Consider the following 17,935-nt stretch of genomic DNA (forward strand, 5'->3'; position numbering starts at 1 on the left):
GATCAGAGATGTGGTACAATGGTGTGGTAAGGCTGAAACATTGATGCCAGCATCTGCTGCTTATGGACCACCCTCAAGACATTGGTGCCAGTTGCACAAGATGATCACCCAGAGAAACAAGCTGGAAATCCCAGGTACCTTCTCCAACTTTCATATAAGGAATCTTGGCATTGAGTTTCAAGCCAGTGCATGGTAGAATATGAAAATGCATTTTAACGAGGGGAGATTCACTGGCAGTGAGTATGATAAAAAAGCAACATAAACCCGAATAATAGGTTCATTCTCAAGAAGCTCATTATGACATCCGGAAGTCAGTCAGTCAGAAGGCAATCATTGCTCCAGGCATCGAGAACGGCCTCACTGGACTTTCCACACAATTTGCCCAGACATGAGCCTGTTGTTCAGGGCCTAGGAAAATGCCACCCAAAGTCTAGGATAAGCTGGGAAGGGAAGGGCTGGGGTGGGTGGTGTAGTTAGTAGAGAAGAATCACCTTGGAGAAAGGGTAAAACAAGCCAGAAGGTGCTATGAAAAAGAATAGAAGGTACGAGATGATGGAGAGACAAAGGCACAAAGGTTCTGCCATTACCTCAGTTACTTAATCAGGACAAATGATGGAAAATATATCTATGAAGGAACATAAATGAACTCTCAATTACATCAATACATATCAAAAAGAACATCCATAATAAAGTTGTGGATGCTAAGGGCTTTGTTTATGAGTGAATATTCAACTTGGTGATCTGCCAGCAGAGCTCAAAGGGACAGTGATATTAAAAGGAGTAAGGTAGGAAAGGGAGGTGTGATATTAGTTGCCAATGGAGCAGGATAGTAACAAAAAGGGTCAACTGCAGTTACTTTGATGGGCCCTTCATAGAATGCTGAGTGGGACTGTGAAATGATTTGTGGGTTTCAAACTTGGGCTGACCACAGGAGAGTAGGAAGGTAGAAGACCACACAAATTAGGGGTGGATGCGGACCATTCGGTTCTGAGTCTATTCTGCCATTCAACGAGATCACATTTGATCTGTTTGTGTTTTGAGTTCCACATTCCCACCTACATCTGACCATTCCTGATTAAGGGCCTTTGCCTGAAACGTCGATTTTCCTTCTCCACGATGCTGCCTGACCGGCTGTGCTTTTCCAGCACCACACTTTTGGCTCTAATCTCCAGCATCTGCAGTATTTATTTTCACCACCTTAAATTCTTGTTAGACAAAGAAATCAATCTAGCTCAGGAGGAGATAAGGGTCATTAGGAGGTGGAGAGGTGTGTTGGGGGGTGGGTGGGAAGAAGGCAGGTAGGTAGAGAGGGCATACTGAAGGGGTTGTCCACTGAGGCAATATAGGAAGAGCTCAAAAGATTGATGCAATCACTCTGATAGGATTACACTATAGGCCCCCCAATAGCCATCAAGACATTTAGCAACAAACATGTGGGAAGATTATGGAGAGAACTATGACGGAGTTGTCATAGTTGGTGACTTTAATTTCTTCAATATTGTGTGGGACTCCCTTCGAGCAAGAGGCTTAATTTATTAAGTGCATCCAAGAGGGTTCCCTCAAACGGAATGTGGATAGTCCAACTATCGGGGCCATACTTGACATTGTATTGGCTAATGAGCCTGGACAGGTGACTAACCTTAGGGAGAGCATTTTGTAAACAGTGATCACAACTCCTTAAATTTTAAGATAGCAATGAATAAGTCAGGACCTTGCAGGAAGGTACTAAACTGGGGAAAGGCAAATTACAAGGCAGAAGTGAGGACTGCAGATGCTGGAAACCAGAGTTTAGATTAGAGTGGTGCTGGAAAAGCACAGCAGGTCAGGCAGCATCCGAGGAGCCGGAAAATCGATGTTTTGGGCAAAAGCCCTTCATCAGGAATGGAGGCGGGGAGCCTCCAGAGATAAGTGGGAGGTAGCGGAGGGGGGGGGGGGGGGGGGGCAAGGCTGGGGAGAAGGTAGCAAAGAGTACAATAGGTGAATGGGATGGGGTCAAGGTGATAGGTCAGAGAGGAGGGTGGACTGGATAGGTGGGGAGATTGGCAGGTAGGACAGGTCGTGAGGACAGTGCTGAGCCGGAAGGTTGGAACTGGGGTAAGGTGGAGGGAGGGGAAATGAGGAAACTGGTGGCCCACATTGATGACCTGGGGTTAAAGTGTTCCCCACCCCTCCAACCATAACAAGGACAGAACCACCACTCCCCCCCCCCCCCCCACCCTGGTCCTCACTTTCCACCCTACCAACCTTCGCATGAACTGCATCATCCACCAACATTTCCGCCACCTCCAAACGGACCCCACCACCAGAGATATATTTCCATCCTCACCCCTGCTTTCTGCAAACTGCAAAGACCGTTCCCTCCGTGACTACCTGGTCAGGCCACACACCTCTACAACCCACCCTCCCCATCCTGGCACCCTCCCCTGCCATCACAGGAATTGCAAAACTTGTGCCCACACCTCCTCCCTCACCTTCATCCAAGGTCCCAAAGGAGCCTTCCACATCCATCAAAGTTTTACCTGCACATCCACCAATGTCATTTATTGTACCCGTTGCTCCTGATGCGGTCTCCTCTACATCTGGGGAGACTGGATGCCTCCTCGCATAGCACTTTACGGAACATCTCTGGGACACCCGCACCAATCAACCCCACCGCCCCGTGGCCCAAAATTTCAACTCCCCGCCAACTTTGATGAGGACATGCAGGTCCTGGGCCTCCTCCACCGCCGCTCCCTCACCACCCAATGCTTGGAGGAAGAACGCCTCATCTTCCGCCTCAGAACACTTCAACCCCAGAACATCTCAACCCCAGAACATCAATGTGGACTTCATCAGTTTCCTCATTTCCCCATCCCCCACATTATCCCAGTTCCAACTTTCCAGCTCAGCACCATCCTCATGATCCGTCCTACCTGCCTATCTCCCTTGCCACCTATCCACTCCACCCCTCCCCTCTGACTATCACCTTCATCCCCACCCCCATTCACCTATTGTACTCTTTGCTATCTTCCTCCACCCTCCTCTCTGACCTATCACTTCCATCCTCACCCCCATTCACCTATTGTGCTCTTTGCTACATTCTCCCCATCCCCACCCCCCCTCTCATTTATCTCTCCACAGTGGAGGCTCCCTGCCTCCATTCCTGATGAAGGGCTATTGCCCGAAATGTCGATTTTCCTGCTCCTTGGGTGCTGCCTGACCTGCTGTGCTTTTCCAGCACCACTCTAATCTAAACAAAAGGCAAATTACGTCAGTATTAGACAGGATCTAGGAAGTGTTAATTAGAAGGAGCTGTGGTTGGCACAGTGGTTAGCACTGCTGCCTCACAGCGCTGGAGACCTGAGTTCAATTCCTGACTCAGATGACTGACTGTGTGGAGTTTGCACATTCTCCCTGTGTCTGCGTGGGTTTCCTCCGGGATGTGCGGGTCAGGTGAATTGGCTATGCTAAATTGCCTGTAGTGTTAGGTAAGGGGTAAATGTAGGGGTATGGGTGGGTTGCGCTTCGGCGGGTTGGTGTGGACTTGTTGGGCTGAAGGGCCTGTTTCCACACTGTAAGTAATCTAATCGTTACTTGACATGAGGGAATTGTTTAAGGACCTACTGATCAGAGTTCAGGACTGGCATATTCCAGTGACAAGGATGGCAAGGTAAGGGACCCTTGCATAATGAGAAAAGTTGTGAAATTTGTCAAAAGGGAAAAAAGTACATAAGGTGTATGAAGCTAAACTTGGACAGGGCCCACGAGGAATATAAACAAAACAGCAAAGTACTCAAGCAGGGAATTAGGAGAGCAAGGAGGGACCATGAAACAACCTTGGTAAGTAGGGTTCAAGAGAATCCCAAGGGGTTATATAAATATATGAAAAACACAAAGATTATTCGGGGAAAGTAAGACCACTCAAGGATAAAGGAGGCAACTTGTGCTTGGAAGCAGAGGGTGCGATCCTAAATGAGTATTTTGCATTGGCATTTGGTTATGGAGGATAGTGAGATTAGTGTGGAGCATGCTAATATGTTAGGGCATTTTGAGATCAAGTGGTTTAGTCCCTTGAAGAGCATTAAGGTGGATAAGTCTCCTGGCCCTGATGGTACTTACCCAAGTAACTGAGAGGAGCAAGACAGGAGATTGCTGGGGCCTTTGTATCCTTGCTAGCCACTGGGGAGGTCCCAGAGGACTGGCAATAGCTAATGTTGTTCCTCTGTTCAAGAAGGGAAATAGGGATAATCCTCAAAACCATAGACCAGCGAGTTCACAATGGTTGGGGAACCATTTGGCGACAATTCCAAGGGATAGGATTTATACACATTTGGAAAAGCACAGCCTAAGTAGGGACAGCCAGCATGGCTTTGTGCAAGGTAGGTCACTCTGGCCCGAAACGTCGAATTTCCTGTTCCTTGGATGCTGCCTAACCTGCTGTGCTTTAACCAGCAACACATTTTCAGCTCTGATCTCCAGCATCTGCAGACCTCACTTTTTACCTGCAAGGTAGGTCACGTCTTACTAACTTGATTGAATTTTTTTGAGATGTCAAAGGTGATCATGGAGGGCAGTGGATGTTGTCTATGTGAATTTTAGTAAGGTCTTTGTCAAGGTTCCCCGTGGTAAGCTGATCCAGAAGATTAAGATGCATGGATCCACATTGACTTGGCCATATAGGTTCAGAATTGGCTTGCCTATAGAATGCAGAGAGAGTAGTGGTGGACAGATGTTTTTCAGGCTGGAGGACTGTGACTACTGGTGCTTTGCAGGGATCTGTACTGGGACCTCTGCTGTTTGTGATTTATATAAATGACTTGGATGAAAATATAGATGAGCGACTTAGCAAGTTTGCAGGCGAAACAGATCAGTGGAGTCACGATAGTATAGAAGATTGCCAAAGGGTAACGTGGAACATAAAATCAGTCACAGATACAAATGAAGAAATAACAAATGGAGTTTACTCTGGGTAAGTGCGAGTTAAGTATATAGTTAATGGCAGGACCCTGTACAGTATTGATATATAGAGGGACCTTGAGGTTCAAGTCCATAGCTCCCTGAAAGTGGCCACTTAAATAGATAGGGTGGCAAAGGCATATAGCACACTTGCCTTTAATTGGTCAGGGAATTGAGGACAAGAGTCAGGAGGTAACACTGCAGCTTTACAAGACTTTGGTTAGACCACACTGGGCATTGCATTCAATTCTGGTCACCATATTACAGGAAGGATGTGGAAGCTTTGACGTGGATGCAGAAAACATTTAACCAGGATGCTGCCTGGATTAGAGGGTACGAGCTACAAAGAGAGGCTAGAAGAAACTCAGATTGTTTTCTCTGGAGCAGTGGATGCTGAGGGGAGACTTAAAAGAAGTCTATAAAATTATGAGGGGCATGATAGGGTTGATGGTCAGAACCTTCTTCCCCCCCGAATCCATGTGTCTAAAGCTAAGAGGAATATGTTTAAGATGGGAGGGAGACAAAGTTCAAACACAGAGTGGGGGGGTAGGCTTTCTTAGAGGAATAGGAGTCTGGAATGCACTGGTGGGGTGGTGGTGGAGGAGGCAAAAATAATAAGGCCTTTTAGATAAGCACATGAATGTGCAGGCAGAAGGGATTAATTAATTTGGCATCGTGTTTGGCACAACATCGTGAACTGAAGGGCCTGTTCTGTACTGTACAGTTCTATATTCTAAATGACAGGTCACGAAGTTGCAAATTGCCTCAATACAATTCAGCCTCATGATTGCCTGTGGGGGGGGGGGGTTGCATGATGCAAGATCTACCCTAATTAGTGGCAATGCTCTTGACTTTTCCAGTGGTTAAGTTAAAGAATTCTATTTGAATGGCCCAGCATTGAGAATTTAGTTATTTGATTCATCTGTCTAACAAGCCATTCACAGGCAAGTCAACAGCAGAGATTTGGAATCAGATGTAAGTCAGATCAGGCAAGGACAGTAGATTTGGAGAACAGAACAGCTGAAGTATTGTGTGGTTCTAATCACCACATTTTAAGCATCTGATTGCACTAGAGAGAGTGTAGAAGAGATTCACCAGGATGCTGCCTGGGCTGGACTGATTCATAGAACCTAAATGACAAAGTTCCGAGGAATGTAATCAGCTAGATAGGGAGAAACACCCAAAAGAGGGGTCAATGACTAGGGGGCACAGTTTCAGAGTAACAAACAAGTGATTGATTGGGAATTTGAAGAAAAGCTATTTTTACTTGTAGGGTTGAATGCATCTAGAACACTATCTTTTTTGAAAAAAAAGGGTAGTCAAGGCTGGAATCCAAGGCATTCAAGAACTATTTAGATGAGCACTTGAAATGTCATAGCACACAAGGCTATCAGCCAAATGCTGGCAAACAGGATTGGAATAGATGGACATTTGATTCCTGGCACAGACACAACAGGCTCAAAAGCCTCTTTCTGTGCTGTTAAAAAGAAAAATATAATTTCCTTTCCAAAAAGGCTTTAGTGAACCAACTGGGTTTTTAAACAACAAACTGAATGCAGCTCCATGATCAAAATGAAATCTGGAATTAATGGTCTAATGCTTGGGTCTCTGGGTTATTAGCCCAGCGACAACACCATAACACCATCGCCTCTCACTATCAGCATTCCCATAATCCCATTATTCTGCCCAAGAGATGATAATGAATGCTTTCGGAAACTTGAGTCAGAGACGAATATTTTAAAAATCTGGAATGAAATGGAACACTGACATTTTGAAATCTTGTGGTCCATATTAACCCAATGGCTGCCAGTATTGCTAACAGCTCACTTCTGCTCTAGTGTTTTCCATATGTCCCAGTTTTCGATACATTTCAACAAGCTACCTTTCCTCCACCCTCCAGTTAATCTATTCACCTAACCCCAAATACCAGACTTTTTTTTCCTCTTCCCCCCAACTCAAATGTCAACGAGTAAACATTGAACCAGCTGCTGGACAACTAAATTAAGTCCACGGGGTCAGATTCCATCCAGACCGTGAAATTCCTAGTGCGCTGGAGAGAGTCAACATTTTTATTTTAAGAGTCATCTGGTTTCTTATAACTAGCAGCCAGGTGGGATTAGAAACTGCGAGAGCACTAAAGTTAGCTTTTCGGACATTGGAATCCTTCCAGAGGAGTAAATGTTGTAATTATTTCAGTTAGCCATTACTCCAAATTTACAAAACACTTCAGTACACAGTATCATTTTATTTGAGAATTATACATGACTTCAAAAATTACAACTCCCAAGAAGCAAAACTTCAAGAACAGAGAGGTAATAGCTCACTAACAAATCAAGGCAAAGATTTTATTCAAAATTTTATGAAAGGTATTAAATTATCAAAAAGGAAAGGGAGAAGGATCATTACTTCCAATAAAGTGTACACAGAATCAGAAATGTAATTTAGGAAGCTGGGAATTTCAACTCAACTGTATAAGTACAGTATAAGTACAATTGAAACAAAGTCTCTTAAAAAGAGAAGAGTTTGCACAATTATAGTGGATTTAAAAATTGCTACGTACTCCATACTGTTAAAAATATCTGAAGCAAAATGTTTGAATAGAGGCAAATTATAGCTGGCTCCAGAATAAATGCCAGCTGGAAGAAATCCCCTGCCCTTCAAATAGTGCCACGAGATCACTCATGTTCACTAGAGAAGGCAGATTATGTCTTGGTTTAAAATATTACAGTATCAGCCTGGTTTCAAGTCTCTGCAGTGTGAACCAACATTTTGCAAGGGCACTAACATAGAACCAAGGCCAAAAGTAACAAACGAATCGGTGAATGAATTTCCACATCCTCGAACTAAACAGATAAATGCCCTCTGTTGTACATCATTTCACATGCAGCACTCAGTAAGAGTGCAGGGGGGAAATAAAGTTTAAATCAGCTCATTTCAGTTCAATCCATTACAGCAAGTATAAACAAAGCACATTTCTGTATAAAATCATCTGTCAATGTTATTGCTGAAAAAAATTGGCACTGTACACAAATTTCATGAGCAAGACAAAATACAATTTTTCAAAAATAGGATTGTATACAATTTCTATTTAATTTTATACATTTTTATTGAATTTAGAGATCACTCCTATTTTCACTTTTCTTTAAAAACAGCAGCATATCCTTACAAAGTCAGGATCTTACAAAGTCCTGTTAATTTTAAGCACCCATTATGGTTTTGCCATCAACTGCAATCTAATAGCTAGAGGCCCAGACAATATTATTTTTTAAAAAACCCTGGAGCCACTGCTGACTTTGCTTGAACAAACTGCTTTGGAGTTTAGCCTTGAAGCACAGGTGAAGGGATTATCGTAGAAAATACTGAGGACAAGAACAGCATCATGATCCAAATACTGAGGTAAAACAAATATAAGCCTCTAAACAACACATCCTTTATTGGAGGGTATGGTCGTGAGAAATCGCTGCTTCACCAAGTATAGCAGCCAAACAAACAGTCTGTGCAGTAAGAACATGTTTTCTTGATCTCCAGTTAAGGGCTCAGTTTGAGGAAAGATATCTATAATACATACACTTGCACTCTGTTTCCAGCTCTGGCTCTAACCCCCGAATCTAAACTTTGGTATAAGTAGTTATGAATAGTGGCACTTCCATGTTTCAATAGCAGTTATGGTCAGGCCTAAAAGGCCGGGTGCAAAGACAGGATGCAATTGTGAATCATTGAATAACAAACCAGAGAGCAGAGAAATGGCTGGCAATACTGACTAGTTCCAAACAGCATAGACCAGTGTAGCCCAAGAAGGAAACAATACTGGCCATTGAATCAGACTGTAAAAAATTTAAAATGATGATTTTTGACAATGATGATTAAGATATAGATGGCAAATTCTTTTTGACAAGAGATCCAAGGTTATACAACTGGAGTTATTCAGACAGGTTCCCCAATACTACAGATTGCCCCAACCACAGTTAGTACGTGACAGACCAAAGCCTAGAAAAAGACGTCATTGGAGACTAATTTGTGAAGTAGAACTATCCAGCATTAATAACATCCAAATTTGGATTTTCTATTTGCTGTAACAACAGCAATTATTTTGGAAATAAGAACAACTACCGGTAAAGTAAATGTCAGTATTTACTACAAAGTGAAAGGCTAAATTACTATAAAATTACATCCTAATTAAAATTTGCACCAAAAGCTAAATTTGATTATATAGTAAAGGGATGCCATGGCTTCAGGTCTTTGCAAGGCGGCAAACAAAATCATAAACAGAAAAATTCAGTTTTTGTTTCTAATCAAGAAAAGGCAACACATTTTGTAGATGGAGGTATGAGGCACAAATCAGCGGTAGGATTTAAGTACTGGCTCTTCCACAGTCTAATTACAAGGTCGATGGATGTGACCTTTGTAGCCAGGTCTTGTACTTGATAATGACCTCCCTCTCCTCTTCCAGGGTCATGTCAAGGTAGTCTTCTTCATGCTCTGGGATGTCTGCTAAAACCTCTTCCACAATTTCACGCTCCTTTTGCTTTTTTTCTGAGGACTCTTCTGAGGCAGGTACGAAACAAAAAAAAAAGCCATTTTAAAAAAGAATTGTCAATGCTGCAGCATGGTTTCATTCTTGGCTGAAACGTAGAAACTTCGTGACTTAGCTGCTGATAAGGCTTTAATTCACATTAAAACACAATCTCAGGAGGGAATCTAGTCACCACTGTGCCATTTACATGGATTATGACACCTCAGGGTAGAAGGGACCACATGTCCTCAATGTCCAAATGTTGTTATCACTGAAAAAAACTAGGCCAGCTATATAAATACAATGGGTGACAAGAACAGCTTGAATTAACTTCAACCATCATCATCTAGTAATTCGAGCCAGGAGCACAATGACATGCTTTCCAATTGCCTTGATGAGTGCAGCTCTATTGACTTTAGGAATTGGGAAGTCATTGTGGCTGTATAGGACATTGGTTAGACCACTTTTGAAATACTGCATGCAATTGTGGTCACCTGTTATAGGAAGAAGGATGTTATGAAACTTGAAAGGGTTAAGAAAAGATTTACAAGGATGTTACCAGGGTTGGAAGGTTTGAGCTATGGGGAGAGGCTGAATAAACTGGGGCTATTTTCCCTGGAACAGAAACTGAAGAGTGACCTTATAGAGGTTTATAAAATTATGAGGGGCATAGTTGGGGTAAATACACACGGTCTTTTCTCCAGGATGGGGGGTGGGGGTGGGGAGGGTCCAAAAGACATTAGGTTTAAAGGTGAGAGGTGAAAGATTTAAAGAGGGACCCAGGGGCAACCTTTTCCACACAGAGGGTGGTGAGTGTATGGAATGAGCTTCCAGAGGAAGTGGTGGAGGCTGGTACAATTACAACAACATTAAAAAAGGTGCTTGGATGGGTATATAAATAGAAAAAGGGTTTAGGAGGATAATGGGCCAAATGGGAGTAGAATAATTCAGGATATCTGGTCGGCATGGACCAGTTGAACCGAAGGGTCTGTTTTCATGCTGCATATCTCTGACTATGACCATCCGGGACAAAGTAAGCCACTTGATGTGCACCCCAAAACCAGCTTCAGTTTCAACTTCAATCCTTTCATCACTGATGCACAAGTGGCAGTACTCTCAGCTACAAGAACTGCAGCAACTCACCAATGCCTGCCTGGGTTTGGAGTGATTCTGAAGTCCAGAGTAGTCTATTGTTGGCACTGTAAAAACAGCTTTGTTGTTCAGCTAGCTTGCACTGTACTTGACCAGAAAACAATTCACACTCCATGAAGCAGCATTTTGAAGAAGGGGTGGGGAGGTCACTGGACCCAAAACATTAGCGCTGCTTTCTCTCCATAGGTGCGGCCAGACCTGTTGAGATTTTCCAGCAATTTGTTTTGTTTCACGTTCATAATTGTTGCCAACCTGACTTTGAAATCTACCTCACGTCAATGTCAATGTTAATCTATTTATTGCCACACAAAAAAAATGAAATGTGAATAGGGATTAGGAGCTTTGTGCTTCTGTTATAAATTAAACCTTTTCCTCACAAGAAAAGGCATGACACAGGACAAGATGGGCTTGCATTGCAACACCTAAAATATTCTAAAGAATGGAGGAAAGGAAAGGAGGAGTGCCAGAAAGGTCATACATGCCAAGAGGGGAAAAAAAAATCAGAACACAAATTCTTTGATAGAATTAAATTCCAAAGATCTTCTGCAGATTATTTTCTTAAAAGATAGCTCAAGTAGTAGTCAGTGAGATTCCTTATTCTCTTCACAAGCTTCTCCCTTTCAAACCAAGTGCTCAAGTCAGTAATTCATTTTATTAATACACTGTCTAGCTCAGTGACATGGGCCACTGCCCCATCCGTGTACAATGGCATATATAAAAGGTCTATGGTTACTACTTCAAAACCAAAAACCCGGTGACATTCATGCCAAATCCTAGCTGATATTTATTCCTTCAGCATCACTCGGATTACGGGATCTTCTATTATACTGAGTTTGAGGCCTTGCTGTGTATAATTGGCTGCCATGTCACCTACACTACATTTCCAAAACAAATTCATAGAATGCTCCAGATGTTTAACAGGCTGAGCTCATGAATGGTGCTAAAGAAAGGTTTGTAGTTTGTTCTTTTCTCAGTAGCTTTGCACATTGACTCCAACTGCAGTTTTGCTAGTTAACACACAATTACCTTCAACATCCATATCCTCTGGTGATGTCGATGAGGGAGGTGAATTAAGTAGACTTGATGGAAGGTATCCACCGTGATCGATCAAGGCCTGAACAGCACGCTCAATGTTCCCATTAAATCTCCTGAGGGCAATTTCAGCAGCAGAATGATCAAAACCCAAAAATGCCACCTGTAAGGGAAGACATTATTGAAGAGGATTTATCAGTTATTAAAATTTCCTAAATTCAGAAAACTTTAGGTGAATCATCAAACTGGAGTGCAATCCAGTGAAACTCTTGGGAGCAGAAAACAAGTTGGACAGGGGTACTTAAGTCTGAGGCAACATGCTAGCTACTTGATGAAAGATGGTTAAGGTGACAGAAAAGTGAGGTGGCATTGTGCTTCCCAACAACAAGCAATGAGAAACATATACCTTGAGATTCATGACTAGCTTGAAAAAGGAGAGGAGGCATTGGGTGGGGCCCTATAAAAAGGGGGCTCCTGGGGGACGAAAGTTGGAATATACAGGGAAGGGTTACACATGCAAGATCAATGCTTAGGTCTTGAGAATCAAGGCTAAGCAATACGACAGATGAAGGGCCCTGGCAGTTCCATGCTGCTGGGGGACTAAATGGATGGTGCATTGGTCAGAGTGGCAGTTGGGTCATGAGGAAGTTCTGGGGTCAAATGATACAGTGAAGAGTGACATGATTGTAGAGTGTGGAGGTATCTCAGTACAAAAGCTCACGGGGGGGGGGGAAAGGGGGGTGAAAGAGGAATACGCAAAAATGTGAGTTAGTTAATATTAAGAGTAAATCATATTCAGTAAGCCTTGTAATCTTATGCTGAATTTTAAAAAAACACTTTAGTTATGACTTCACCTTTACCAGCACATACAGTAATGTTGGCCTCAATCAAGTAAGGCTAGAGAAAGAAATACAAAGGTAAAAAAATACTCTGGATATCGGCTTCTCTTGTTCTATTTATGATTATCTGCAAATTGCATCTATATACATAGATAGTGAGACTGATAAGACCATAAGACAACCAAAAAGAATAAGCAACAGGAGTAGGCCATTTGCCCCCTCGAGCCTGCTCTGCCATTCATAGCCATGATATACAACATGGAGAAAATTATTTGAGATATGTATTGCAGGGTGATTCAACCAGAGAATTGTGCTCTTGATTGACTGGCACCTGGGGCAGGGAGAGGAGGGGGGTGTTGAGGAGGAGGAAGACAAGCCAAGGATTGGGAGTATGGTGGATATTCTCTCAATTTTTGCTCTAACACATTTACGAGAACAATTATGTAGATTCAACCAGCTTGAGGGCAAATTATCAATCCAAGGAACAAAAACAATGCATACCTGGTTAATAGTTTCTTCAGAAACTTCAATTCTGTTACTTGGTCCAGCTTCCTCATCATCCATATAGACATGCTCTGGGGTGTGTTGAAGTATCTGAAAATAGTGCAATTGGTGGAGGATCAGTCCAATTACCTACAATAAAATAGCCCATCTCAGCAATGGGCAACTTGGAATATTTAAAATGGATACAATAAAAAAAATGATTTTAATAACTTGTCCATTGAACAGAAGATGGATATGGCTAAATGATAAAGTTGAGAAATTTTGTTACTTGGTAAGTTATGGTTGCCTGACATAACTGGAGGAAAAACAAACCAAAAGAGCTTCAGAGTTCACCATGTTGATATTTTAAGCTGAAATTGTACATTCAGCCTGCATTGGATCTAGTACATCATCTTGATGTAAGGGTTCAAGTTTTAAGCTAGGAACTGACACCCAGAGGCTTGTTAAGGAGTTCTTTGGCACTTAGGCTTTCTGCTGGTGTTCATTAAAAAGGAGGATACACAGCACTTGGGTGAATAGTGTTCAACTCAATGCCTGAGCAACAAATAAGCTGATTGCAAGTAAAGAAGTCATTGCAGTGGATTTTGAATATTACTTTTAAATTCTTCTTGTTCCTGTAGGTTTGGAGGAGACCTTTGAAACGCGGTAAGGTAATTCAACATTTAATCGAGGAATTCACGAGGACTTCACCTTAACAAGTGCTGCTTTATATTTATCAATTAGAAATCACAGGAGAAAACAGTTTCAAATCATTAGGATCTCGCTCAGTATCCTCAAGTTTTCAGGAGAAATGTGTGAAAATGTTAAGGCAGTCAGAGCACAAACAGCAAGTGAGAAGGACTAGGTGAGTGGGACTCCAGTCTTTTAACCCTGCAGACGGATCGCCTTTGCTAGGACCTACAGAATATCAAAAGAGCATCGTAAATGGTAGAAGATTATTCAGTTCCTATTTTGAAAATGCAAGATATCAATTTCAGTACAACAAAATGCAGAGACAAACAGCTACTTCTGATTTATGTTAATAAGTTTTAGCTTTAGTCACAGGATGGTACACAACAGATTCTCAATCTTCAAATCACCATGACATCCTCACACCTACCTCAAAAGCAAGTTGTATAAGGTCCCTTTGATGGAGATGGCCAATTTGGGTGCATTTTACAGTAAACATTGACTCCTCTGTCCAAGGAGTACAACAGGGATAGGCTACGTAATTGCAGACCACTTAGTCTGACAGCGGTGGGAAGTGTTGGAAAATTTCTAAAGGGTAGGATTAATCAATATTTGGAAAGGGAGGGATTGATCAGGGATTGTCAGTACTGACAATCAGGGTAGCAAGACTGCTCAGTGGTTATCACTATGGTGCCAGGGACCCAGGTTTGATTCCATTGTCAGGCGACTATGGAATTTGCATATTCACCCAGTGTTTGAGAGAATTCCTCCGGGGGCTCTGGTTTCCTCCCACAATCCAAAGATGTGCACGTTAAGTGGATTGACCATACTAAATTGCCTATCATGTCCAGGGGTGTGCAGGCTATGTAGGTTAGCTATAGGAAATACAGGGTTACACAAAGATAGGTTTGGGGGCTCAGTCTGGGCGGGATGCTGGTTGGAGAGTCTTGCAGACTTGATGGGCCGAATAGCCTCTTTCCACACTGCAGGAATCCCATGATTTGAGAGGGAGATCCTCCCTGACTAATTCAGTTTTCTTTTGCAAAAAAGTGAATAAATATACTAAAGAAAGCGCAGTTGATGTAGTCTACACAGACTTCAGGAACATTTTTGATTCGTCCCTAACGAAAGACTGGTCAAAAATATAAACACTCATGGAATCCAAAAGGTAAGTTGGCAAAACTAGTCCACAGAAGGTGTCAGAACAGGTAGACAGGCTGGTGAAAGCAGCATTCATGATGCTTACATTTATTAGTCAGGTTGTTGGATATAGGTGCAAGGAAATCGTGTTACAACTTTATAAAACATTGGTTAGACCAGAGATGGAATACTGTGTACAATTTTGGTTGCCACAGTATTAGAGGAATGTGATTGAACTGGTGAAGGTTCACTGGAGATTCACTGTGCTGTTGCTTAGGATGAAAATTCTCAGGTATCAGAAGGGCCTGGATAGGCTGGGTGTTTTCTCCTTGGAGCAGAGGAGGTTGAAAGGAGATCTGATTGAGGTACAAAATTATGAGAAGCATAGATAGAGTGGATCGAGAGAATTGCTTCTCCATGGCAGGCGTGTCAAAGACCAGACAGCATAAATTTAAGGATGAGGAACAAGTGGTTTGGAGGAAATCATCTCCAGAATGGCCTTTTTCACCCAGAGGTTAAAAAGATATTATGAGCATGCTATCTGAGGGGGTGGTGGAGCAAAAGTACCTTCACAACCTTTGAGCAGCATCTGGATGAGCACTTAAAATGCCAGGGCATAGTAAGCTGTGGACCAAGTACAGGTAAATGGGATTTGTGCAGTTTGATGTTTGCTAGCCAGCATAGACTGAAGGGCCAGTTTCTACGCTGTACAACTGACTTTAAATTGAAGTTTTCAATACTGTCTCAAGTGGAGATGAGAAGCTATGCATAAACTAGCTTTCATATTTCCTGTATTCCTGAAGGGCTTTTGCCCGAAACATTGATTTTACTGCTCCTCAGATGCTGCCTGAACTGCTGTGCTCTTCCAGCACCACTAATCCAGATTCATATTTGTTACATTGACAATAATTTCATTGAATGCAAAGTTCTTCCTTTGGGTTGAAGATGGGAAAGGCAGTTAATAAAATGAAAGCATTTTCCCTAAATGGATTTCAAAAGGGAAGCAATCTCATGGAAACTGACTCCACTGTTTGAGCGCAAACAAACTCAAAATGACATTACAGCTTAGTGCATATTTGAATGACATTTTCTTAAGTGAATTTGCATTTTACCCCTCTCTTCGCTTGTTTTTTAAAAAAAATTAATAATCACATCTGTCATTAATAGAGAAGGAGATGAGTACTGCAGATTTTCAGAGATATTCCTTTACTGGCCATAGCCAAAACCAGTTAGGAGTGAAAATTAAGATGCTTCCTTTTTCGTGTGGACTAAAATTCCAACACAATCTTTGAAATCACTACCACAGAATTCTGTGCAATGAAAAGTTACTGACCTCTATAGCACGTTCCAAGTTATTATTGGCTGATCTAAATGCCTTGGCTGCAGCTTTTTCCGAATAGCCCATTGCCACCAAAGAATTCACAGCTTCTTGTTTCTTCCTTTTTCTTTCAGCTTTCTCTTTTCTCCGGATTTCAGCTTTCTCCTACAAAGTACAAAATCAAAAACACAGTCAGACCTGTCAGATGTTTGCATTACTGACAGTAGTTGGAATCAAGAGTTCAGAGTGTTTTGGCCTTTATTCTTGTAAAGGAAAAATACACCAAATTAGACAGCATTTTGCTACTCCACTAGAAAAGGAACTTGTTATTGTCCATGTGTATAGCACAAGTAGTGGTATAGTCAGTTTTATGGACATGTTAAATGGGAAACAAGTTCAAACGCTTAGTGGCTAGGAGAAAAACCATGATAAATCCCTATCCCTAAATAGAGGGGTTCAGGTTCAAGCACCACACACCCCTTCCCTTCAGGTGTATAATCCCATCTCTATTAGAAAAGTAGGTTAAATAACAAGAAAAATTGTTAAAGTCATGTCAATCAATCTGCCGAGAGAAACAGAAGAATAATCTAAGCAGTTTGATGTATTGCAAAAATCCATGTAACCTTTATTTTCAGATAATTATTAGGAGAAAGTATTACCTCAATTTAAAATGCTTTACTTATGAGAAATGATTTGAATGAGATTGAAATCTCTTTCTGGAAAACAAGTTACATCAAATTTAAAAAATGATTCTCATCTAGATTCCAACCTCAAAAAGGTGTTTACTCCATCTGCTTTAGTCTGCCCCAGACTTTCCACTTACTCTAGAATACTTTTTAAAAACAAACTCAAAGTTTTTCAAATTGAATAGATAGGGAAAGCTGGCTTACAAAAGATCAAAAATTAACAAAGGAAATGTGTGAAAGACATTTATACAGTATTCAGTTCAAAACAAAATTTGTTGTATTCTAGGACAGTAACATTATAAAATTAGATATTAGGTAGTCTGGGAGCACTGTAGCAATGGTTTCCCTAGCAAGAGCTTACTTGACTTTGTCAAATGACTGATTCATTTACCATGCTGCAATGGCTACATTTAATATTGCACCTCAACGAGCTGCAGTTCCTGGTAGCACAGAACAGCTGCTGGCCATCTGGAAGCAGGTGTTTGGCCATTTAAAAGATGCGAGCGCTGATGGTAGCTTGTTAGCTGCAAAATGGTCCAAATCAGCTTCCCTATTTGATTTAAACATGGGATTGGTTTCCCCAACCCTTAAAATGTTCCAGTCCTTTATCAGAGTCACAACTAATCTGACCAAATGGAGTTCAAGATGCCAGTATCACTCAAGTGACCAGCACCATTGCACCATATAAGATTAGAACATAGAACATTACAGTGCAGTAGAGGCCCTTCGGAACCTCAATGTTGCTCCAACCTGTGAAATTAATCTGATGCCCATCTAACCTACATATGGATAATAATGGAATGGTGTATGTCCAATGCCCATTTAGATGCCTTTAACATCAGTAAGTCTACTACTGTTGCAGACAGGCTGTTCCATGCCCTTACTAAGGGAACTACTCTCGATATCTGTCCTAAATCTATCACCCTTCAATTTAAAGCTATTTTCCCTCATGGTATCCTTCACCAGAGGTAAAAAACTCACTGTCGACCTTATCTAACTATTATCTTAGACATCTCGATCAAGTCACCTCTCAACCACCTTCTCTCCAACGAAAACAGCCTCAGTTCTTCAGCCTTTCCTCATAAGGCCTTCCTTCCATACCAGGCAAAATCCTAGTAAATCTCCTCTGAACTCTTTCCAAAGCTTC

General features: G+C 41.9%; 1 protein-coding gene across 3 annotated transcripts in view; it reads right to left on the reverse strand.

Moving 5' to 3' along the window:
• Positions 1-7,260: 7,260 nt before the first annotated feature.
• LOC132815851 (NEDD8 ultimate buster 1-like) overlaps positions 7,261-17,935 on the reverse strand; it is a 41,426-nt gene continuing 30,751 nt past the window's right edge. For 2 of the 3 annotated variants that reach the window (XM_060825161.1, XM_060825160.1), the window contains exons 12-15: positions 16,118-16,267; positions 12,973-13,065; positions 11,627-11,795; positions 7,261-9,480 (exon numbers count right to left, since the gene is read on the reverse strand). In XM_060825161.1, coding sequence (XP_060681144.1) covers positions 9,314-9,480; positions 11,627-11,795; positions 12,973-13,065; positions 16,118-16,267 — 579 coding nt within the window. In that variant the 3' untranslated portion in view covers positions 7,261-9,313. The remainder of the gene's footprint in view (positions 9,481-11,626; positions 11,796-12,972; positions 13,066-16,117; positions 16,268-17,935) is intronic. The other variant, XM_060825162.1, reaches the window with a different exon arrangement.

This window comes from Hemiscyllium ocellatum, chromosome 5, assembly GCF_020745735.1.
Source record: "Hemiscyllium ocellatum isolate sHemOce1 chromosome 5, sHemOce1.pat.X.cur, whole genome shotgun sequence".
NCBI classification, from domain to species: Eukaryota; Metazoa; Chordata; class Chondrichthyes; order Orectolobiformes; family Hemiscylliidae; genus Hemiscyllium; species Hemiscyllium ocellatum.